Source organism: Humulus lupulus, chromosome 5, assembly GCF_963169125.1.
Source record: "Humulus lupulus chromosome 5, drHumLupu1.1, whole genome shotgun sequence".
NCBI classification, from domain to species: Eukaryota; Viridiplantae; Streptophyta; class Magnoliopsida; order Rosales; family Cannabaceae; genus Humulus; species Humulus lupulus.
The window spans coordinates 11,656,173-11,680,333 of NC_084797.1; the positions used below are offsets into that span (position 1 = coordinate 11,656,173).

At 33.0% G+C, this 24,161-nt stretch overlaps 3 protein-coding genes across 3 annotated transcripts; 2 read left to right on the forward strand and 1 right to left on the reverse strand.

Moving 5' to 3' along the window:
- The first annotated feature begins 646 nt into the window (after positions 1–646).
- On the forward strand, positions 647–1,999 carry LOC133834446 (B3 domain-containing protein REM19-like). Its single transcript, XM_062264059.1, has 2 exons — positions 647–1,222; positions 1,329–1,999. The coding sequence occupies exons 1-2, from the start codon at positions 695–697 to the stop codon at positions 1,599–1,601; spliced, it is 801 nt and encodes a 266-aa protein (XP_062120043.1). The 5' UTR covers positions 647–694; the 3' UTR covers positions 1,602–1,999.
- Positions 2,000–2,934: 935 nt separating this feature from the next.
- Positions 2,935–6,174, reverse strand: LOC133834447 (RNA-binding protein 1-like). Its single transcript, XM_062264060.1, has 7 exons — positions 5,933–6,174; positions 5,040–5,158; positions 4,701–4,938; positions 4,528–4,589; positions 4,284–4,365; positions 3,285–3,412; positions 2,935–3,148 (listed from the first exon to the last, which is right to left on the reverse strand). The coding sequence occupies exons 1-6, from the start codon at positions 6,015–6,017 to the stop codon at positions 3,309–3,311; spliced, it is 690 nt and encodes a 229-aa protein (XP_062120044.1). The 5' UTR covers positions 6,018–6,174; the 3' UTR covers positions 2,935–3,148; positions 3,285–3,308.
- A 7,815-nt stretch (positions 6,175–13,989) lies between these two features.
- Positions 13,990–14,701, forward strand: LOC133780270 (protein yippee-like At4g27740). The gene is made up of 2 exons (XM_062220106.1): positions 13,990–14,172; positions 14,312–14,701. The coding sequence occupies exons 1-2, from the start codon at positions 14,080–14,082 to the stop codon at positions 14,534–14,536; spliced, it is 318 nt and encodes a 105-aa protein (XP_062076090.1). The 5' UTR covers positions 13,990–14,079; the 3' UTR covers positions 14,537–14,701.
- Positions 14,702–24,161: the final 9,460 nt, after the last annotated feature.

Consider the following 24,161-nt stretch of genomic DNA (forward strand, 5'->3'; position numbering starts at 1 on the left):
TAAATATATAAAACACAAACACAACAACTTGTAACTCCGGCCACTTTTCTGCTTCAATGGCGCCCATCCAGAAAAAGTCCACACCAGCAAGCAGAAATCTTCCTCCGTTCTCGTATTCTCCGGCCAAACTCCGGCCACTTTTCGCCCTGGTAGTGGATGAAACCGCCATTGTAGAACATAAGCTGGTAAATCTTATTCTTCTTCTTCATTGTTTTTTTGTTCTAAACTTAGATGAAGAAACTATATTCTTCTTTAATAATATAACATAACTATTGTGTTCTGGTTATTATTGTTGGAGATGATAAATGGATCGTATATGACATATAATACAATCCAATAAAAATTTACATTTATTCTTTTGGTGTTTGGTTTTGATTTTTTTTAGAAGGCTTGTAAGCAACATTAATATTTTTTTTTTTTGGACTATCTAATATATGGTGCCTTAATCATTCAGAGGATCCCAAAAAAATGTGTAAAGTTATTTGGTGAAGAACTATCTGAGTTGAGTACCTTCACCGTGCCTCATGGCAATGGCAGTCGAGCATGGCAAGTAAGAGTAGTGAAAAATGGGAAGAAGGAGGAGGATCAGACTAATAATAAGAATATTTGGTTTAAAGATGGTATGGATGATTTTATGAAATATTATTCCATTCACTTACACTCCATTTTGCAATTCACGTATCAAGGGAACTCAATGTTTTCTGTTCGCATATGTGATGCCCTGGGTTCGGAGATTGATTATCCATTTGCTGTTGATGTTGATGATGATGAAGAAGAAGAAGAAGAAGAAGAAGAAAAAGAAGAAGAAGATGATGATGATGATGATGAAGACGACGATGATTATGTTTGTGGTTCAGTTAAAAGAAGAGGCTTTAATAGTCAAAATCAGCCTAGAAAGAGCGCCAGAAGAAGTGTTGATTCCAAATCCAAGGACCACAGTTTCAAACACTTCCAAACAAGGAATGTAAGCTTTATAAAAAAAGAGGATGAGGATGAGGATGATGAAGATGAAGAGGAGGAAATAAACATTAATAATAAGAAGAAAAAGTCTCATATAAAACAAGAAGTTGGTGAAGCTGAAAATGAAATGATTGTTCCAAGAAGCTTTATTTATAGTAAGGGAAGAACAGTCGTGTCCAAGAGAACTAAGAAGGCAGTTCAAGCTGCCTATGCATCAAAACTACACAATCCTTCTTTTCTGGTTGTCGTGAAACGTAATATGGTACGTGTGGCCTCTATATGTTCCAGACATATATATATATATATATATATATATATAAATGCATGACATTTCTCAAGTTGTGGTTTTGGTTTTGATTTTTGATTAGGAGGTGCCTGCAGAATTTGTAAGAAGGCACATGAAATTTTGTCCAGAGAGAGTTCAACTGCAGGCTAGCAATGATGAGAGAAATATTTGGGCTGTTAGGTGCTATTACGTACACCAAGATCGTGCATTGGTGAAGAGACTAGGCCAAGGGTGGAGTTCGTTCTCATCGAGTCAAGGGTTGAAGAAGGGAGATGTTTGTGTGTTTGAGATGATTCGCATGGTCGATGGTGCCGTCTTTAGGGTTTGGATTTATCGTGCAGCTGAGTATGCATGACACTAGAACAAACTGCATGACTGCCCATATAATGGTTTTTTTGTATGTGTACTTCCCTTTGTTTGAGTGATTAGTTTTGTTGTGTTGTTAGTGTGGCTTCACTCTCGATATCTCTCCACTTTCCCCTTCATATTAATGCATATTTAAATGGTCATTTTGTATGCTGTTGGCGTTCGCTTATCAAGATTTTGTCGTTTGTAAAAACAATGGTTTCCTAATACAAATTGTCGTTTTTTATGATGTTTGTCGTTGCTGAAGGTTTTACCTGGGCAGCTCTGTTTACTCGAATAGAAGTAGAATAACACAAATATTACACAAGTAACACCTACGCTGTGTGTGTATTGATTCGGACAATATCGTGGCGACATTTCAATGCATGGCATAAGTTAAAAGCATTTGAAAATTTAGTAAAAGAAACAGTTCCTAAATTAGACACACTAATAGCTTTGATTTAAACACCATACAAACCCAGTGAGTGGAAGTAATTAAAGAAAAACTAGATGGAGATAAAGGGATTCAAAACTTCAATCGATCCTTGACTACATGCAAAGTACACAACCATGATAAAACCTAACAAAGATGGTAAGATTTTTCTGAAACCTAGCACACACAGCAACCAGTTCAAAAACCCACTCTTCCACCTGAAAACGCACATCCCAAACCCAAAGTTGAACTTGCCTGCTTATAATTTTCCTACCACTCCTTTGCCTACCAAACACCCCACCATTGATAAGGTAGGTGGCTCAGCCTCTCATAAGAATCTGCCAAACTCGGAAAAACTACATTGTAAGTGAAGGATTATCACTATCCACTCGGGTCATGTCATCCTTTTGCTTACATAGACAATGAAAGTTCTAGCAAAGAAGGTTGTTCCAATGAAAGCTGGTACCAAATGGTCAAACATGTTTGTTTTCACAAAATTTAAAATTCGAACCCCTTCTGAAAACCTACATAACAATGACTATAGTTTTCTGGTCCCTAAATACTGTAAAGTTAGGCAGAGAGCCTGGTTTCGATTCATAACAATGGCTATAGGTTTCTGGTCCCTAAGTACTGTAAAGTTAGGCAGAGAACCTGGTTTCGATTCATAACAATGGCTATAGTTTTCTGGTCCCTAAATACTGTAAAGTTGGGCAGAGAACCTAGTTTCAAAAACAAAACAAAAAAGATACGTACCACGACTCAAAAATTACAGCATATTTTCTCTTGAGAAATGCAGAATGATGCCACAAACATAACCGTGTTATGTTATTTAATCCTATAGACTTAATGAGTATAGATGAAAACAGTGGACGCTATAGAGATAAAAAAAACTAATGAGGGGCAACAAAAATGAAGAGAGCAAGAAACTTGTTATAAAGATAAATATGCAGGCAGTCTGAAATTAATAGATATTATAGTTCGCATCTGTGACTGACACAATCTCTAGAATAAGGCCACTTTAAATATCAAACACACGAATATTGACGATTCCTAACTAACACAATCACGAGACCGCAAGTGTCGTTTTCGCCTCACTATCACAACAATTCCAAACCCAGCAATTCCTACATTACATAGAAGAGTCGTTTTGTGATTTAGCGTGTGTCGGTGACATAGAAATTCGTTGTTTCGTCCTGGTTCAACGGTCATAAATAATAATCATAAAACGGTCCAGCAGATCAAAAGATTTTGTTAAATCACCTGCAAAATCGCGTAAGTTCAAGTTCAACGCTTTCCTCGATGCCCGCCACCTGACCTCGCACCAGGATAGCGAGCAAATTGCAATCTTAAATTGACCGAATCGCGGTCATGCTCATCAAATTTATAACCTGCAAAATCGAGCTCGACCAATTTACGCTGTAACTACAACTAGCCACTGTTTTCAACGGTGAATCAGGCAGATCAAGACGTGTATAAGGTTAAATAGTCGAAATATTGAATATAAATTTTAAGAGAAACTTAAAAATGAATATGTAGAATCATCACTCATTAGCAAAGACGAGGAACAGGCCTCTAAAGTCCCATCTTTGCAAGTGTAAAGATTACCAGGATTCATCATACCCTAATGCATAGGGTGAAATTGTGGCCTTGCCTGTGAATTGAAAGTAACAACTTTCTGAAAGAAAGGTAAGGGATTGAGCCTGACATAGATGATGGCCGAAATCTTTTAAGCGACATAGTACTGTTGTCCCTATCCAAAAAGCTTATCGTGCTTGCCAATTTAACTAAGCTACTCTAAAACTCATCGAGCCCTCACGTAACCAATTAGAGTTAGCTTGTCATCGACATCTAAATCGACACAAAAAGGCAAGTAATCTTTCGCAGATTTTGCTAACCCCACAACTTGCATCAAATCAGGCGAAAAACCAGCATGGGTATCCGCAATTTGATGTGCTTCACTTATTACCGGATAAAGGTGGTTCAAAAATCACATTCATGTCATTAATCTATACTTATGGAGGCATTGGATGTAATGCAATGAACCCTTTATGAATCTTCTTTACTCATTTTAACATATATGCACCAACTGCCTAACAGAAATATCTGCTTCAATAGTTGTTTTCAGTATATGAAAAGGTTCCTTCATTATTGCAAAACCAAGTACCACATACTCTATAAAGCAAGTTACTATTCCTAACAACTTACACATTTTGGCATTACACAGATCCCAAAGATCTGCAGAGGAATTTATAAGCTCACCTTGTAAGGCATCCATAGCAGTAGCTGCATGGGCTGGACTCACAAAATCAACAAAACAAAGGACAAGTGGGTCTCCTCCGGGCTGCACAATTCAACTATCAATCAACCTACCACTATCAATAACAAAATAACAGTAAAAATGGAACAAAAAGAAAATTAACAACTAGATATATATTTATACATATATTTTAATATAAAAACACTAAATTAACTCTGCACTAAAAGGAACAGAAGGTAAACTTACATGTCTTGATTCCTTGCTTACAAGTCTCACTTCTTTGTAGCCTACAAACGGACGAAATATATCTTTGAACAAAAGTCAAGGGACTAAATTGAAGAGATTTTTTTTTTAAATTGGAAGCCAAAGGGCTGCCAAGAAAAATCAGATAAAAACATTGATACACTATTAAAGGATACGAGCTACTTCACGCCGTGTGCAGTTGGCTGGTAAACCCTCTACAAATAGAGTACTAGAAGCATCAGGAGGAAGAGGAACCTCAGGTCTTCCACCTCCATATCCAAGACTCCTATCTTTTATAGTTGCCCCAGGGTCAACGCCCCCAACACCCATAAGACGTGGATCGTCAACTGTGCGGTTGGGTATTCCACCACTCATAAGTCTAGTGGGCTGTCCCCCGCCATAAGAGGCAACTTGCTGAAACAAAGAATTTGTTAATCCTTATTCCTTAACAATCTGTACATATTTATAAACATAGAGTGAGTATCTAGACTCATAAAAAATTAAAATTAATGTACCGTGCTGCGCAAATAACGATCATATGAAGCATTAATAGACTCAGTATCTCTAACACGAATTGTTCCTCTATCATCTTCACGGGGAAAATAGTTAGGGAGATCATGACTGCTCAGCCCATCTACAAAAGTAGGAGAATACTAAAATTAGCAAACCACAAAAAGAAAGTAATAAACATAAATAAATTAGCAAACAATAGTAGTATGCACTATGCAGGAAAGCACATTAGCTCAAGAGGGAAATGAAATAAAAAAAAAACGGCAAAAGTATAAAAACCATCAACTCAAAACTCACACATATATGTACACACTAACTGGGACTTTAATCCCACATCACTTACCCACCCTATGTTAACACTATTAAACTTATATGACAACACTACAAAATCACTATACCCGAACTAAAAGTTCATAAATAGACAAAGTATTTGAATACAAAGAAAATAAAATAGTATATCACATAAAAAAGAATTGAATTGATAAAAATTTACATCACAATTGAAAAAAAAAAACTAGATTTTAGTTTCATAAAAACATATACATATATATACATATACACATTTACTGTACTTAAACGTATATCGATGTAATGAATGAATTTAGATCAAAGAAAAAAAATTATAAAGAACACTTGTTCATAATTTACAAAATGATATCATCCATTTCTACAATTCTAACAAAGTCAACAACGACATCAACATATTCTGTCTAGCTAAATTTTACACTAAAGAAATGCATACTTATTCACTAATTAATAAATCTAATTTCGTCTCCCTAATAATTTTTTCTCCGCTAAACAAAGAAATATCAAATCTTGAAACCCTAATAATACAGGAAAACACAAATTATAAACTCCCATAAGAGGAGCTGGGCAGTATGAGAATAATTTGAGGTACCGTAGTCGGGGCGAGAGCGCTTGCCGGGGATGGCGGAAGAAGGCGGCTGGCGCGGATCACTGTACCTCCAGTAAGAGTCGGCCATGCGCTGAAGCTTGAAGCTACTCGAACTATGAAAATTGCAGGGAGCGAGAAATGGATTCCCTGTTTGAGAAGTTGAAAGGAAAAAAAAAAACAAAAGTAAAATACCCAAATCAAAGGAAGTGCAAGCGTAAAGCAAAATCAACTTAATAAACCTTATTTTCTAGAAATAATTTTATATTCATATTTATTTTGATTTTACAATTGTTAACCGGTTTAATCACAATTAGTACATATATCTAAGAGTTAGAGGGAACATATTTTAATTAGGGGTGTTTTGGGAAAATTCCCTTCTTCTTCTTTTTTTTTTTTAATTATTCTCGGTGATAGTCTAGTTTTGATAATTTTTTTTTGCAAAATAGCTTCCAGCTATTCTCAACACCCTCAATATTATATACAAAATTCCAATGACCATGTTGAAAATCTTGGACACCGGATGTTTTGTTTCATTGCATGTTTTGATCATGTGTTTTGACAAATTACTTTTTGGACCTTGTGTTTTGTAAAATAGTTCAAATAGACTCCTAAATTTGATTTTGATCAAAAAAATTTGAAATAAAATCGCAAATAATTGTTATGTGTTATTATATTCAATTTTTTTTATCATTAAAATCGAATTTAGGAATCTATTTGAACTGTTTTATAAAACACAAAGTCTAAAAAGGTAATTTCAAATTTAGCTAGGCTAGATCTCCATTCCATATATTGAAGCTATATTTCAAATTTGGTTTAGGAACCCTCTTTTCTCTGTCTCGGGTCAGCTAGTAGTTTGTTAGATTTTTAGTTTGCTAGGGTTCTTCTGGTTGCTCAGTTCTTTGTACTTCCTCATTGATCGGTTCCACCTGAACTGGATCTGGTTCAGGTTGGTGAATAGTGGATTCCACCTAATTTATATCATGTTCTTGTTCCTCTGTTTGGTCTACAATTTTTGGGTTTAAACTTATGGTTCCTGCAGGGTTAGTACTAGATGGTGTACCTGCAGGGTTAGTGTTAGATAAACAAAGAAATACATTTTCTTGAAAAATTAAATCCCTGCTTATAATAGTTTTAAATCTACCCTTATCCCTCAGCCAAATTCTGTATCCCTTAACACCGTCGGGATATCCTAGTGTTGACGCCGTTTTTCGTCAACAGATAAAAGAATAGAGCACGTAAACAATTTAAGACAATGGCAAAAAATAAACAAACGAATCAAACACGGTTTTTTACGTAGTTCAGCAGTTAAATCTGCCTAGTCCACGAGTCTCTGTTATTAATCTCAAGATTCTCTCTAAACAATTCTTTAGCAAGAATTCTCCAGAGTTTTCTCTCAAGAATTAGGATTTCGGTCCCTTACAATGGTGCATGCCTTCTCTATTTATAGAGAAGGATGCAGAATACTATCCCACATATTTTGGGTAGTTACTCTTTTGTGAATACAAATAAATGGCTTTAAATGCCAATAATCAGATATTAAAGGAAACATCCCCCAAAGATCAGGGGGCGTATAACTGTATTAAATAATATCCCACAATTCTTGGGGATTTACATCAATTAATGAGGACTACATCTCATGGTTATTACACTTGTAGATACTCAAGGTGGTTATGGCGTATCTTCAAGTCTCCAGCATTTCTGGTCTCATGTCATTGTGCGAGCCACTGACATCTCCCGAGCTAACGTTTCTTTCGAGATGGGATATCGAGCTCAAGAACCATGCTCCGAAGTTCCTGAAGATGAAGGTGTTTTCGGAGCTACCTTTCGAGATCGGGGTCATTTCGAGATCACCGCATTCGAAATCATACATCATACTTTGCAGGCTCGACTTACAACCCTAGATCACTAATCCTCACGAGAGCATTTGTTGCGAACTCAGCTTTCGAGGTCATATTTACTATGGCTCGAAATCTGGGTATAACACCTAGGAACACTCATTTAATAGCTCTAGGTTCTAATTTTCCAATGCTTTGGTATACATTAGCTGCACAACCAAAGACTTTGAGGTTAGACAAATCAAGTGGTTTACCCGACCATCTTTCCTCTGGAGTTTTGAACTCAATGGAACTTGAAGGACATCTGTTTATTAAATAAGCAGATGTCATTACTGCTTCCCCCCATAAACCATGTGATAAACCAGATTGTATCATCATGCACCTAGCTTTATTTAAAATAGTCCTATTCATTCTTTCAGTCACACAATTTTGTTGTGGTGTTAATCTGACTGTTCTGTGTCTTTGGATCCCATTTTCTTTACAATATAGGTCAAATTCAGTATTGCAAAGTTCTAAGCCATTATCAGTTCTTGGGGTTTTTATCCTTTTGTTAGTTAGATTTTCTATTAGTATTTTACACTGTTTAAATTTGATAAAAGCCTCATTTTTATGTATAAGCAAAAATAGCCACACTTTCCTAGAGAATTCATCTACAATAGACATGAAATAAACATTACCCCCATGTGTAGCAGTTTTTTCTGGACCCCATAAATCATAATGAATATACTCTAGTATAGTTTTAGTTTTGTGTGTACATGTTTTAAATTTGAGCCTATGATGTTTCCCAAGTACACAATACTCACAAAAATCCACTTTACTGACTTTGTCCTTTCCCAATAGTTGTTGGTCACTCACAATTTGTAACCCTCTTTCACTAATATGGCCAAGCCTTCTGTGCCAGAGTGTTGCTTTTGAGTCTTCTGGTGATTATGTTACTATATTGTGACTCTTTGCAATCGGTTCACCTATTAGATAGTATAGGCCTTCTTTCTTAACTCCCTTCATAATCACCATAGATCCCTTGCACAGTTTCATTTGCCCTTCCTTGATTTTGCTTTCTACCTTCACATCATCAAGCACACTTACTGAAATAAGGTTTCGGGATAGATTAGGAACATACCTCACACCCCTTAGGGTTCTAACAATCCCATCAAACATTTTGAAGCTCACTGAACCCGAGCCTTCTATATTGCAATATTGATTGTTCCCTAGGATCACCTTTCCTTTAGTTGAGTCCCTGAAATCAGACAACAAATGTTTATTGTTAATCATATGGAAAGTACATCCTGAGTCTAGTATCCAATCATCTTTAAAAGATGATGAGGCTACATAGACTTCACCACTTTCATACCCATCGATCAAATTTGCACTTTGAAAATCATGTTTGTTGTTTGAAGAATGTGATAAAAATTTATTAGAATCTCCCTATCCCTCGTGTTTATTTATGTTATTCTTTTTCAAGAAATAGCTATCTTTCTTGAAATGTCCAGGTTTTCCACAATTGTAACAGCCATTTGAATTTGCTGGCCCTTTAGAATTAGATCTTCCCCTATTGTTGTTATGGCCCTTTTGATGTCCCTTACTCAAACTCCTTCCTCTGTTGTGCCAAGGCTTTTTATGGTTTGATCTTCCTTGACTTAGATTTATTTATCCATTAGAGTTTCCCAGCTTTTCAGTTTTCATCTCTAAGTCTTTAGACTTTAGTGCTGAGATGACTTCTTCCAACGTTATTTCTGTTCTTCCATACTTTATAGCAGTTTTCACCTCTCTATAGGATTCAGGCAGGGAATTGAGTACGATGATAGCTTGGTTTTCATCACTCAATGCTTTATTCTCTCCAGAGTTTGCTAATTCGATGTGCATTCTTAGGAACTCATCTAGATTTTTCAAGAGTCTTAGAGTGGCTCATCTTATAACCAAAGATCATCTCTTCAAGAAAAATCTTATTTGTCAAAGATTTTTGTTGGAATTGTTCCTCCAGATTTTTCCAGATCTTTGCAGGTGTTTCTTCTTTGTCCACTAGTCTTATAATTGCATCTGATAAGTTGAAAATGATTAGCCCAATAGCAGTCTCCAAGAACTCTTCTTGTTGAATTTTTGTTGTGTTCTCTGGCCATTCGATAGGTTCTTCTAACACTCTGAGTAATTTATGTTGGGCTAACAGTGATCTAATCTTCCTTTTCCAAATCTTGTAATCACCTAAGCCATCACACTTATCAATATCGACTTTAATGTTACTCATTTTGTTTGAATCAAAATCAAGAAAAGTGTTAGAAATTTCAGTAGATTCAGTTAGTGGTATGTCCACAAATTATTCTTGAACTTCTTCAGGATCTTGATCAAGTTCTACTAGATTAACTCCCTCCAGCCTTGTGTGTGTCCTCCTGCTCCCTGATATGAATGTTTGTTGATTTTCTTAGCCGAAAACCTGGCTCTGATACCACTGTAGGTTAAATTACTATATAATCCCTACACCAACAAATCACCAAATCAGTAATATCAAGGTCTTTTATGACCTTTCACACCCCTGCTTTTGAGTACAAGTCAAAACCTTTAAACGACACCGTATTAGATCCCTTCAGTAACAAAAGATCTTACAAGTCTCAAACTCAAATCGATCTCACAAAATTCTATCAAACCCTAGCAGACCAAAAAACAAAGAAAATCCCAAAACCCAATCGCATTCAAACCCATAAATTAGTCCTATCAATTAGGTTTACACAAACAAAGAAATGAAAGATAATCAAAAGAAAAGTAAACATCATAAATTTTATCGAGGTTCACCCAAAACTTGGGTTACATCCTCGTTGAGCTGCTCCTCAGATGATGAGCTATGATCTTCACTATAATGATGGTGTTACAAAGTTTCAGCAATGGGTTTCAAGACATAGAAGAATCGACAAGGTAATCATCTTCTTTAAACTCTCTCTGTTTTGTAATTTCTCTCACTTTTCTTCTTACAAAACCTCTCACTAACTCTCTCTTTTGTTTCTATGTCTCTCTCTCTCTAACTTGCTCATGAGAACTCCTGCACTGCTTGAAGAAGTTGGGTCTCTCAACAGGTGTTAGCATCAGGTATATATAGGGTAACCCCTCCTTCTCGCTTGTATTTGATGAGGTTGTTTAATTATGTTAAAAGTTTGTTAGGGTCTGAGTTGTTTTGATTTTCATGCAACTGTTTTTGTAAAAGACAACATGTGAGAAACTTTTCCTGTAACTCATCTTGTAAGCCTTCGAGCAAGAGAGTTTATATTGTAACTGTGATGATTGTTAACAATATAAGTGGGGATTTACACAACATATTGCTTGTTGAATATGGGATTACAAGAGATTTTAGCACGAAAATGAACTTATATTGCTTGTTGAATATGGGATTACAAGTGTTTTTAGCACGACAACTCCCTAAACTATATATGGTTTAGAAAATTGATTCTTAACTACAAAATGTATTTAATTCCTTATACATATATTGGGTATAAGCAACATACAATGCACGTTTGCTTAGTTTTATTTAAAAATTATTATATTTTTTAATTATTATTTAAATTTTAAAATAAATAAACAATGTTATATACTATAAAGAATGACACAAACATATTTAAAAAAAATGAAGCCAAAAAATTTTCTATAGTTTTAAAATAACAAATATCATAATTTTTAATTTAAAAAAACCGTTAAACCAAGAATCCGTTAGATACACATTTTTTACATATAAAAATATGATGCATTATAGTTTTAAAGTAAATTACTTGATGTTGTTTATTAGTTTTAAATTTAGTGTTTATAATAATTTAAATTTTAGTATTTTTTATGTTTTGATTTATATATTATATATGGTAATTTTAATTTTAAAATTAAATAGTTTTCTAGAAAAAATATTCAATATAATAAATATTAACAAATTATAAATTAAAAATATGAATTTAAAAAGTTTATTTGATCATATTTTTATTATTTAATTAAAAAAAATTAAAGCGAACAAATTTTTTATATAAATATATATTGTTCAATGGTTGGAGCAATTAAAAAGTAATTTTTTATTAAAAAACTAAATAACAAAATAAGAAATATGTATATTTATGTCTTATATCACTATTACATATATATTTGAATAAACAAAATAAATAATTAATAAAAGAAAGAAAAAAAATAAATTTAAACACATAAATATTTTTTTGTTATAGTTTTTAAAGCATAATTGATAGAGTAATTTAAATGCTTTAATATGAAAATTTAAAATATGTGATGAGAAATTATTATGGCTTGTTTATTATTATTTTTTCAATTTATTTATCTTATTAAGATAATTTTATTATTTTTTAATTTTTTTACCTTATTTATATGACTTTAAAATTAATGGTGTACTAAAAACAAAAACAAAATTGTTAAATCAAACAAAAACAAACAATTTATACTAATATCACATTTATAAAATATATATATATAAAGATATAAATATTTTTTTCTAATTATTGACAAAAACAAACTGACATGGCATTGCCAATATGGCAATATAATGAATAATATCTTCTAAAAAAGGGTTTGGGTATGATTATAAAATACTAAAAAAGTATAAAACAAATTAATGACCTATATTTAATTAAGATTATATGTGATACAAATCTACAATATGCTCCAAAATAGAGAGAGATTGAGATGTTAATTAATTAGATAAATAATTTTTATATTTTAGATGAATATTTCTAAATCACCTATAGTTCAGGCACTGTCATGCTAAAATCAAGATGATGTGTGTTTATCTTCTTTAAATCAATATTGGATTAATAATTTAGTTTTTAAAATTTGAATTACTTATTTTTTTCTTCATATTTTAGGTTTATTTTAATTTTATTTAAATCAAACTTTTAGTTTATAAGATAATTAATAATAAATATAAATTATTTTATACTCATTAAAATATATTTTAATTTTTTTTTAAAAGTAGATGAATAGAAAAGTAATATGTGTCGGGCTCGTTATTAATTAATGAGCAAGTACCAACAACTGTATCAAATGAGTGAGGGAAAATATTTTTTCTGACTTAGATGTTATTGTCAAAAATAATGTAAATATACCAAATTAAAATATTTAAAATAGTTACTCATAAATATTTTTCAAAAGATTAATGACATAGCATATATTTTTAACATAATGAGTTAACTCTTCTATTGATTGTGAAAATTTGTCCTTTGTGATATTTTAGTTCATATTTTGTATGCAATATCATTACTATAAGGTAGGAATTGTATTTTTCTTAATATATATGAGAATATTTATTAAAAAAATAAATAAATTATGATAAACATAATTGCTAACTAATTAAATATGAGAAATTTGATTAAGAGTAAAATAATGACATAAAACATCTTTTACATAAAAATATGAGAAATTAAACTCATAAAAATAAAAAAATTTAGAAAAAACTATAAAATAACTTTTTTATATTTTTGCAAACTTTATTAAAAATTTCATATAAAATATAATTTCTTCTTATTATAAAGTCAAAAGTAAATAATTAATATAACATATATTCCTTTTCTTAATTTCTTACTACAGTCCGGGGATGAATTTCGGTTACAGAGTACTTGTTAATTCCGTAAAATGAAAATATACTTTGATTAACTATTTTGTTAAAATTTTGAAAACATATATGTCAAAATAATAGAAAATTAAAAGATAAAACTATAAAAAATAAAAAATTGTATAACAGAATAAAATATGACTTGATGCGTTAGTCTCACTACCTAATCCATCCTTTGTCATTGTCTCCTTTGCCATTTTCAAATCACTCCATTTCATAATAAATTATAGGACATATAGCCGATTGGATGTTTTCTTTTGTCTAATTATTTATTTATGTCGGTGTATTTTGACAAATGCATTTTTAGATTTTATATTTAGTAAAATAATTTTAGAATTCAAAATTTGATTTTGGTTAAAGTTTTATGAGCTAAAATTATAAATAATTTACAAAACTAACAATTTAAAACAAAAATAAATTTATTTTGCCCAATAATTATATTGTTATATTTAATTTATCATTTTACAAAATATATGATTTAAAAAAGAATTTATCAAAATACAAACTTCAAACAAGTAATAGGACAAAACAAATAACAACACAAAACAGATAAAAAAATAAATAAAACCTAAATTATAACTATATATATCATTATCATGCCGTTTAAGAATTCTAAGAAAGTTTCTCATCTCTTTACATATAAATCTCTTAATTATAGTCATCATAGTCTATATAAGCATATATATATATATACACATCTTCTTCATTCTACTGTAACTAGCTTTTGGATTTCAATGGCAGAGTTCAGAGGTCAACCTCTATACAATTGTAGAAATTGCAGAAACCCTATTGCCCTCCGTGATGATCTCCTTTCAAAAAAATACAAGGTAAAAGTTGAAACATATATCAATAATTATCTGGTTTATGAAGCGTTGACCATAAAAGTAATCTTCTTTTTTTTGGTCAACTATGCATAGATCTGCAAAACCCAGTTGAAATCTAATCTTGTTGTGCATACTTTTTTAGGCAAAATCTGGGCCTGCTTATCTGTTTTCTCATGCAATGAACATCATTGTGGGACCTAAAGAAGAGAAGCAGTTAATGACTGGTGTGTTCACTATTGCTGATATTTACTGCAGAAATTGTGGTGAGGTACTTGGCTGGAAGTACATAACAGCTCATGATCATACTCAGAGATTCAAAGAAGGCAAGTTCATTGTAGAGATTGCGAAGATTGCCAAGTTGTACTAGAAAAACAACTTGTGCCAATCTTCTTCAAAATCTAATATTGTAAATACTAAAAAATATTATGTCAAACTATAAATAATCTCACTGTGGTTTGTGAGGGTTGTTCAAGCTTTTTTCAGCTACTTTGTATGCTTTTATATATAATTTAACATACTACTTACTTTATCATATTACTATTACAATTTTATCTTTTGAGTTCTCCTAAAAAATAATTAAATAAACTAGGGTTAATGAATAATCTAGGGTGTGATTGGTTTATGATTTGAAAACAAAATATTTGGATTTTAAATTTGATTTGAAAATAACTATTTGAAATTAATATTTCAGTTTTTGCAATTATTGATTGTTTTGTGAAATTGTATTTTAAATAGGTGTGGGACTTATTTATTTTAGTCTAAATTTTGAGAATTTGTAGAAAATGAGAAATTGTTATTTTCTATTTGCATGTGTAATTGTTACTCATTTTCAAAAAATTGTTTTGAATTCAGTTTTAGAAATGACCTACCAATTAAAAATTATGTGGGCTCATTTATATTTTAATTTTAAAAAACTTAAAATTGTAACAGTGAACCAATCACTCATTATTCCATCATATTTAACTAAATTGTCTAACTAAAAATCAGAATAACTTGGAAAAAAAAATCCAAGAAGCAAATTTTATTTTACAACCTGATCATAGAATTAATTGGTGGGATTGGGTTGAATATTATTTGTGTTTTTATATTTGATCACTTTATTATATCCTTTTATACCACCTCCATATCCTCACACTATGTTAGGATATAGAGGAGAAAAGGTGAAAAAAATAGACAAAATAGTGAAAAGAAGAAGAAAAAGGTTTTCTTTTAAAACAAAATTTCCTTTAATATTCTTGGTAGGCTATAGTATGCTATTTTTTTTTCCTTGGTATATATCCACAACACTAGTGGACCCACTTACAAGGAGGCACATGGCAGTTGCCGCCCCTTAATTTTCTTTCTTGATTTTTAATATATATTTTTTATTATTAAATCTTTTTTTATAAATTTTTATCCCTCCTAGTTTTGGGAAAATCTTTGATAAGGTAGACTTTTTTACTCAATTTGTAGGACATTGCTCTATTTTTTTACAATTAAAAAGTTATGACCCCAATTTTGTTTTTTCTTATAAAACGGTATTTATAATGAAAATTCTGCAAGTCTTTTATAAAATTTGAATAATTTATTGTGTAGGAAATATGGTTTCAATAAAAAATTAGAATGGTATCTTCTTAGTTTGACAAAAAATTTGAAATTATGATTTCGGTATAATAAAATATTCATATTTTTTCAAAAACTTACAAGAGTTCACTATGATTATAATAAATACCGTCATATAAAAAAAATTGAGATTATAACTTATCCACATGCTAAAAAAAGATAAAGTAAAAGCACCTACACTACTACAAACTTCTCCCCTAATTCTTTTAGCTTCGCCCTTGGTGAATAAGTTATGGGTATGTTGTTGTACAACAATACTTTTATATTTTTATTGTAATAGTAACATAAAATCCCATATCAAACTCTCTTATTCTCATTCAAACCTCCCATAAACACTTATTTTCTGTCTCAATAGTTTCTTAAAAAATATATGTATACATCTATCCCATTCCTCATTATCCAAAGAAAAAAAAAAGATCAAGGGCCACAACACCTTATCGTTGTCAGCTTACTAGTATCATTGTGCCAAATATATTTGATGGCTATTGTGATCATCAATATCGCGACCATTATTTTTTTAAGAGTAGTTAGGATTTTTGCCCATGAATTACGACCCATATATTATTGTGTCCTTGATATTTTCGTGTCATTAAAAAATCTCCTGAAACTATTAATAGTGATGTAAATTGAAACTTCTGTTAAGTTTCATTACATGTGACTAACGAAATGTTGATGTGACTATTTACTTGATGATGTGTCATTGCCACATCAGCGCCACATATGTAATTCAATTTTAAAAAATATATATTTTCTTATTATAAGTCTCACTTTAACATAATTTACTTTAACACATCAGCGAGTAAATTGCCACATTAGCATTCCGTCGGCCACATGTGATGAAACTTAACATAAGTCTCACTTTACATCAATGCGAATAGTTAAGGAGAATTTTTAACGACTCAAAAAAATTAGGACGCATGATAATATATAAATCATAGTTCGGATGACAAAAATTCTAATTAACTTAATTAAAAAATTGAATATTAAGTTAGTTACAGAACAACCAATAAGATACTAAAGTGATATATATATACGAGTTTTTTGTGGTAGGTTCCTTAAAGTAATTTTTTTTTTCTGTTTTGGCATATGGATAAGTTGCAAGTTCAATTTTTTTATATGAAAATTTATATTAAACTTAGAGGGACCTCCTACAAATTTCAGAAATTTTTGTATAATTTAGGATGCCGAAATCATGATTCAAACGTCTTATTGTATGAGTATATAAAAATCGACACTGACACGCGTACAACATGCTATTTGAATTATGATTTCAACACTCTAAATTATCTAATATTTCTTGAAAATTTGTGGGAGACCCCCTATAATTTTAATGTACACCATCATATAAAAAAAATTAGGATTACAATTTATTCATGTTTCAAAAATTGAAAGAAAAAGAAAAGACCTACCATAAAGATATAGCAATCTCATTACAAGAAATTACGAATACCCTTATTAAATTATAGGAATTTTTAATATAAAAAAGATATAATACGGTGATAAGTGTAAATATGCATGTTTAGGTAGTTAACTGTTCATAATTAAGTTCTTTATTTTAAATTTAAATTATATTTGGAAGATTCATCTTTCTTTTTTCTTTTTGACAAAGAGATTCTTCTTTCTTTTAGTAATTTATAAATTTGAGAAGTTTCCTTGGGAACTTTCTTTGTTTGAGAAGTTGAGTCATTGTTTAATTACTGTAAGAGCACACTCAAACTAATATTTATTTATTTTTTCTATTTTTATTTATTTTGATATTAGGAGACATATATGTACAGTTGGTTTAACCCTTATGTAACCCATGTTAGTTAATGTAACTAACTATAGTGACTCTTTATATTAGCTTGGCTTCTTTTGTACACTTTAATTTTTACATCAATAAAGAAATAAAGCTTTATTTTTCGGTCTTTCCTAATATGGTATCAAACCAAACCGATTCTTGACCTAAAAACCCTAAAACAAAACCTTCACTTCTTCTTCTCCAATTAAACCTCCATGGCTCGAACAAGAGCCATATCAACTCGAGAGCAACCTTCCTCCTCCATTGACTTTGATGCGCCGCCGCCCCCTTCTCCGACTTCAGCCACCAATGGACAGAGGGTCCCCGCCTCTGCATCAAACACATCTCTGAATCCGTCTATGCGTGAACAACCTACTCAAGAAGATGTCAACAATCCATACTTCATGGGCACCGAAGACCACCCAAGCTTGATTCTAGCTTCCCCACCATTCACGGACACCAACTTTCAACAGTGGGCTCATGATTTTCTAGATCTCAATGGGCGCTAAGAACAAATTTGGCTTCCTCACCGGATCTATTCCCCAACTCCCTTCTGACCACCATTTGTTTGATTCTTGGGATAGGTGTAATCAAATGGTTATGTCTTGGGTTATTCACTCGGTTTCACTATAAATCAAGAGCAACATCATGTGTTCTTTATATAGCTGATGCAATGTGGACCGAGCTAAACAACAGATTCAATCAAGGAAATGTGTAATGCCCCAAATTTCCTAATAGGGTTTAGGACCTTGATTAGGAGGCCGGGAGGGCCATAATTGCTTTATTATGTTATTAAATGATTATATGCATGTTTAGGTATATTAAATATGCATGTGAGCCCATTTCTGATTAATTGGGTGATTTTTATATTTTGGCAATTTCAGGCATATTTGGCATATATGTGATATGTGTGGTGCTTTATTATTATTTGGTTATGCCAAGGTTACTCAACACGAGACGATCCTAGGAGGCAAGCTAATGGGAAAGTCACAACAAGATTTATGCTTGACTCGGAGTGAGTCAAGGGGTATTTAGAGCATTGCCGGGTTATTGGGTAATGAGAATAAATATTTGAGGATAAATTGGGAATTAATAAGATCATGGGGAAATTCTGGAGGTTTTGACTATTTTGTCCCCGGGGGTGTTTTCGGGACCCCGAGCGTTAGGATTTGTTTGAGGTTACTTAAGTTTGAAGTAACCTTTAAAGGAATAAAAAGAACGTTCAGTAAGTTCTCTCTCCCTCAAAGTTCCATTTTCGTCTCCCGATCGCATTTTCGAAGGAAACTTGAGTTCTAGGACTCAGATTCAAGCGAGGATCGGGGCATAGCGATCCTAGGAAAGATTAGAAGCTTATTAGCCAGAGGATTTAGTTGGGAAACAACTCTATCGGAGGTAATCCAAGTTTTAAGTTCTAAGTTTTTTAAAGTTTTTTAGCTTGAATTGGATTTTGTGTTTTGATGAGTTTTTGATTGATTTGAGACTTGGGTTTTGATGATTTTGGATCATGGGGATGTTTGAGAACTTTGATTTTGGGATTTGGAGAAGTTTAGATAGGTTTTTGGAAGGTATTAAAAGGTTTAAAATAGGATTTTTGGGCTGGTTCGCGGTTGGGTCGCGACCCTGTTCTAGGGCGCTGCGACCCAAGCTTAAAGAAGGAGGATGAGGTTCTGCCTGGGGGGCGGGCCGTGGCATGGTCCATGGAGGGCTACGAACCTTAAGGGGAAAATTGCCAGAATTGAGTTTTTGTGATGGGAACTTAACTCTAAGGGCCTGGGATCGATCCTACTACCTAGTTGAGTGGGATTTGACGTCCCGAAGGCTTGGGTTGGGTTTGGAAGTATTTATTTACTCATTTTGATGAGGTTTTATATTATGGTTGTGACTAGGTTGTCACTAGGGGCTTGGAATCAGGATCGTGCTTGTGGCTCATTTATTGGTAACCTGTGCTTTGACCAAAGGTAAGAAAACTGCACCCTGTGTATATGACATGCATGGTTATTCTTGATGCATGTTGGATGTTTAAATGTGATGCACAAGAAACATGATATTAGGGCATGCCGTGAATATTGAATATGAGATTGATCAGAGCTTGAGTCTTTGTGTTTATGCATGATCCTGATTATGATAGCAATTATTAAGTAAGCATGCTGAATGCCCTGTATTTGGATATTTGACATATGGTATATGCTTGGTAGCATTGCTTGCTTGTGTGTGGCACTGAATTACTAGTTAGAATCGACAATGGTGTCAGATCCGTCTGTGAAGCTGTGACTTACTAGTCAAGTTCACAACGGGTTGAACACTGGTCGCATTTTACTTACCTACGAGTCAGAAACGGCATATGCGTCATGAACGCAGAGTCGATAAAATATTAGATCTAATCGATATCAGCGTTGAATGACTCTAGGAGCATTAATGCTGGACTGACCCGAATGTCGATGAAAATTATAAGCGCTTGTCTAGTCTAAGACTAGTTACTCAGAGCTAGGGCCAAAGGCCTAGGTGACTGTTTTGTCACATGGCTAAGGGAGCGGAATCCCATGTTAGTGACCCTGTGGTCACTCGATCTGTTTAAGCTAATGAAATGATCACTTATCTACTCGGTAGGTTTATGCTGGTGACTATTTCACCAGATATCTATCTTGTTTAAGCTAGTGAAAGGATCACTTATTTATAAAGGGAACGGAACCCACCGTAGTGACTTTTACAACTGTCACTCTTGTATGTAGGGCTATAAGCCCAGTATGGTTACCAGAACTACCAGTGTTAAATCATTAGGATTGACTTGATAGTCATCCACTCAGGAGGGTAGGATTCATTATCCTGGATACCCGTCATTACGTGAACTTATTTGCCTGCTTGAATAGGGATATATATGCTAGGCATGCACCTTATGATTTGATGACATGTTATTACTGTTCATGAGCATATTGAGTTTTCTTGTTGAGCTTCGGCTCACGAGTGCTATGTGGTGCAGGTAAAGGCAAAAGAAAGCTGGACCATCCTTGAGTTGGAGAGATTAGGTGACGATGTGTACATATGCGGCTGCTCGACCGCCACAGCCGAGGGTTGAAAGAGGAACTAGGGTTAAACCCTGTTTTGCCGCTTAGATCGGCTGGTTGTAAATATTTTCTTGTAATAGACCTTTAAATTATATTTTTGGGATCCCAATGTATACAATAAACGTTCTAATGAAACGTTACATCTTAACCAAAAATTTTAATCCCTAAATCGCTAATCATACTTAGTTACACAATTTTGGCCAAATGAATCGATTAGCGAGTTTAGCACTATTTATAAGGCACACCGTAACGGTCCCTGGAGTTTAGGGCGTTACAAAATGGCTCTCGCATCTTTAAGCTTTGGAGATCTCTCATTTATCTTCATCAGGGAGATGATTTCGTCAGTGCCTATTTCACACCATGTACTTGTGTTGCTGCCTCTAATAGTCTTGAGCTTCAGAATCTTGAGCAGTTCTACAATTCCTTACAGGACTAAATGAGTCCTACCATCTTGTTTGTGCTCAAGTACTTCTTATCAATCATTTCTCCTCTATTTCTAAATTATTTTCTACCATTGTGCAAGAAGAAAGATAGAGGAAATTAAGGCCCTCAGCTACTACAACTCTCATAGCTGCATCTACTTCCATTCTCCCACCTTCCAATCTGACATCACTTCTGCAATCAAAAACCAAAAAGATGCGACCCACTTGTTCTCATTGCCAAAAGTCAGGTCATCTCAATGAAAAATGCTACTTCATTCATGGATTTCCCTTGGATATGGCACCAAAAATTTCACCAATAAGCCTACTATCAATCAAGCTACTGCTTGTGCTCCATCTTCTCATGAACTGGGCAATCATGCTGCTATACAAAATCTAATTGCTCTGCTCAACACTCAACTCCAGCAAGCTTCTTCATCCAACACAGAAACTCAACCCATGGCCTCCAACTTGTCTGGTAACTTTGTATCTCTGTCCAATGATTATTGGATTGTCAATAGTGGTGCTACTCACCATGTATGTTGCAATGTGCAATTTTTTACATCTTTTTCTAACCAAATAGTAGCTTCTTACCTCACTTTACCAAATGGTTTGAAAATTCAAGTGTGTAAATCTGGTAGTGTAATGAGGACATGTCTTTCGTACCTACTAATGCTTCACATGAGCAGCCAATGACTACCTCTAAAGCTGGTCGACCAATTGTTCGGCCAACACATCTCAAAGATTACATAAGTGAGTATTCCACTGCTCACCCTTTAACAAATTTCATATCTTATGACAAGTTTCGATCTCACTTTAGAAATGCTATACTTGTTGCCCATACTTTATCCGAACCTAGAAGTTACACACAAGCCTCTAAACTTCATGAATGGCAATTAGCAATGCAAAATGAGCTTGGTGCCCTTATTGAAAAATAAGACTTAGAACATTGTTTCTCTTCCACGTGGCCATAATGTCATTGGCAATAAATGGGTATACAAAATCAAATATAAGTCCAATGGTGATGTTGAAAGATACAAGGCCACATCTAGTAGCAAAATGATATACTCAACAATAAGGTATATACTACTTAGAAACTTTTGCCCCCGTTGCTAAGTTCAACACTTTAAAATTATTCCTAGCACTAGCTGCCATAAACAATTGGAAAGTACACCAATTGGACATAAATAATGCTTTCTTACATGGGGATTTAGATGAAGAAGTTTACATGAAACTTCCTCAAGGTTATAAACCTAAGGGGGAGCTTACTTTAAATCATGTTTGTAAGCTTAAAAAAGTCTTTATGGTCTCAAACAAGCCTCTAGACAATGGTATACTAAACTTAGCACCACTTCGATCCAAGAAGGATTTACCCAATTACCTTCCGATCACTCACTTTTTATTAGGACTAACTCTAATACTTTTTTGGCTATTTTGATTTATGTAGATGATATAGTTCTAGCAAGTAACAATGACCTTGATGTTGATAATTTCAAGAACAAATTAAACTCCAAATTCAAACTCAAGGATCTCGGTCCATTACGATTCTTCCTTGGTCTTGAAATAGGTCGGGCTACTAATGGTAGTGCTGTCTCTCAAAGACCTTTGTATTACAATTGTTAAATGAAACAAGTTTCTTAGGTGCAAAATCTTCTTCAACTCCTATGCAACCTTATATTAAATTGAGCAAAGATGATGGAGAGTTACTTATCGATCATACTTCCTATAGGAGTATAATTGGTAAATTAATTTATCTAAACATTACAATGTTATATTATTTTATAATATAATGTAATATTATATTATTTTATAATATAATGTTTTAGATTAAATAAATGTGACATAGAGTGTCACATATTGTAACATATAATAGAGAGTTACATTATTTGGATATATGTGAAATATCCAAACATGTAACATATTTGGTGTTACAAATTCATCACAAATTTGTAACTCCTAAATATCACCCATTATTGTGTAGATTTGTTGTTACACAATATTGAGATGAATTTCTTAAAGCCATATGAGAAATGGCTGATAGAGATGTGATTTTAACTCTCATATTGTGTATGGAAGTTACAAAATCAAGTGGGAATAAATTGGAACGTTTTGGAAAAAACTTAAAAAATTGGTTGCTGAAAATGACTAAGGGCCGCGGCGCATGAAACAAGCGTCGCGGCCCTAGTGGCTGACAACTTCATACAAATTCAGTTTTTATCTAATTTTGAACGTTTCCAACAGTCTAGTAACTCCCAAATCTCTATTTTAATTCCATAAAACATCCAATTAATCATTGGTAACAACCATGGGGGTTGGTGGAATTTGAAATTCAAATGGTGTCTCAAAACTCTATAAATAGGAGTCTAATGCTCACTTGTAAGACACAACATTTTCTATCCATAGAGCACTTGGCTAGAAACACCTTGAGGCTTGATAATTCCATAAAGCATTTCCTATAATCTGTGAGAGATCCCTTAGTGCTTGAGTTAGGGGGAAATAAGCTTTTGGACAAAGGTTTCAAACCATGTTCAAGTTGGTGATCCCCAACACTCTTCACTTTGGTAGTGTGAGTGAGAGTTGTTTATCTTTTGTTTCTTGTTCCTTTCTTTCATTCTATTGCTTTTCATCTTTATATTGTTCTTCTCTATTTACTTGTATTTCTTGTTCAAGAGTTGTAATCTTTTCTTTTCTTTTGTTTCAAACACTTTACTTTATTTGTAACATTTTGCTTAGAGTTGTATTTTACTATTCTCTTCTTCTTCATCATCTTCTTCATTTTCTTTGTTTATTTGTAATTTTTAGTTATAGAGTTGTAACTCTTTTTAATCAATCATTATTTATTTGTAATATATTGCATAGAGTTGTAATTTATTATTTCCATTGAGGCAAAATACATATTTTCCTAACATTCAAAAGTTTATCCCTTTTTGTTTCAATGGAAGGGGAGACCATCAAGATCATGAACCAAGGTCTAGTGAGGTTGGATAGGTTTGATGGATCCAATTTCACTAGGTGGCAAGACAAGGTGAAATTCCTTTTGACAACACTGAAGATAGCCTACATCCTTGAGTCATCCTTGGCACCTCTAGCTGAGCCATCCGACAAAGACACTCCCGAGGAGGTGGAGAA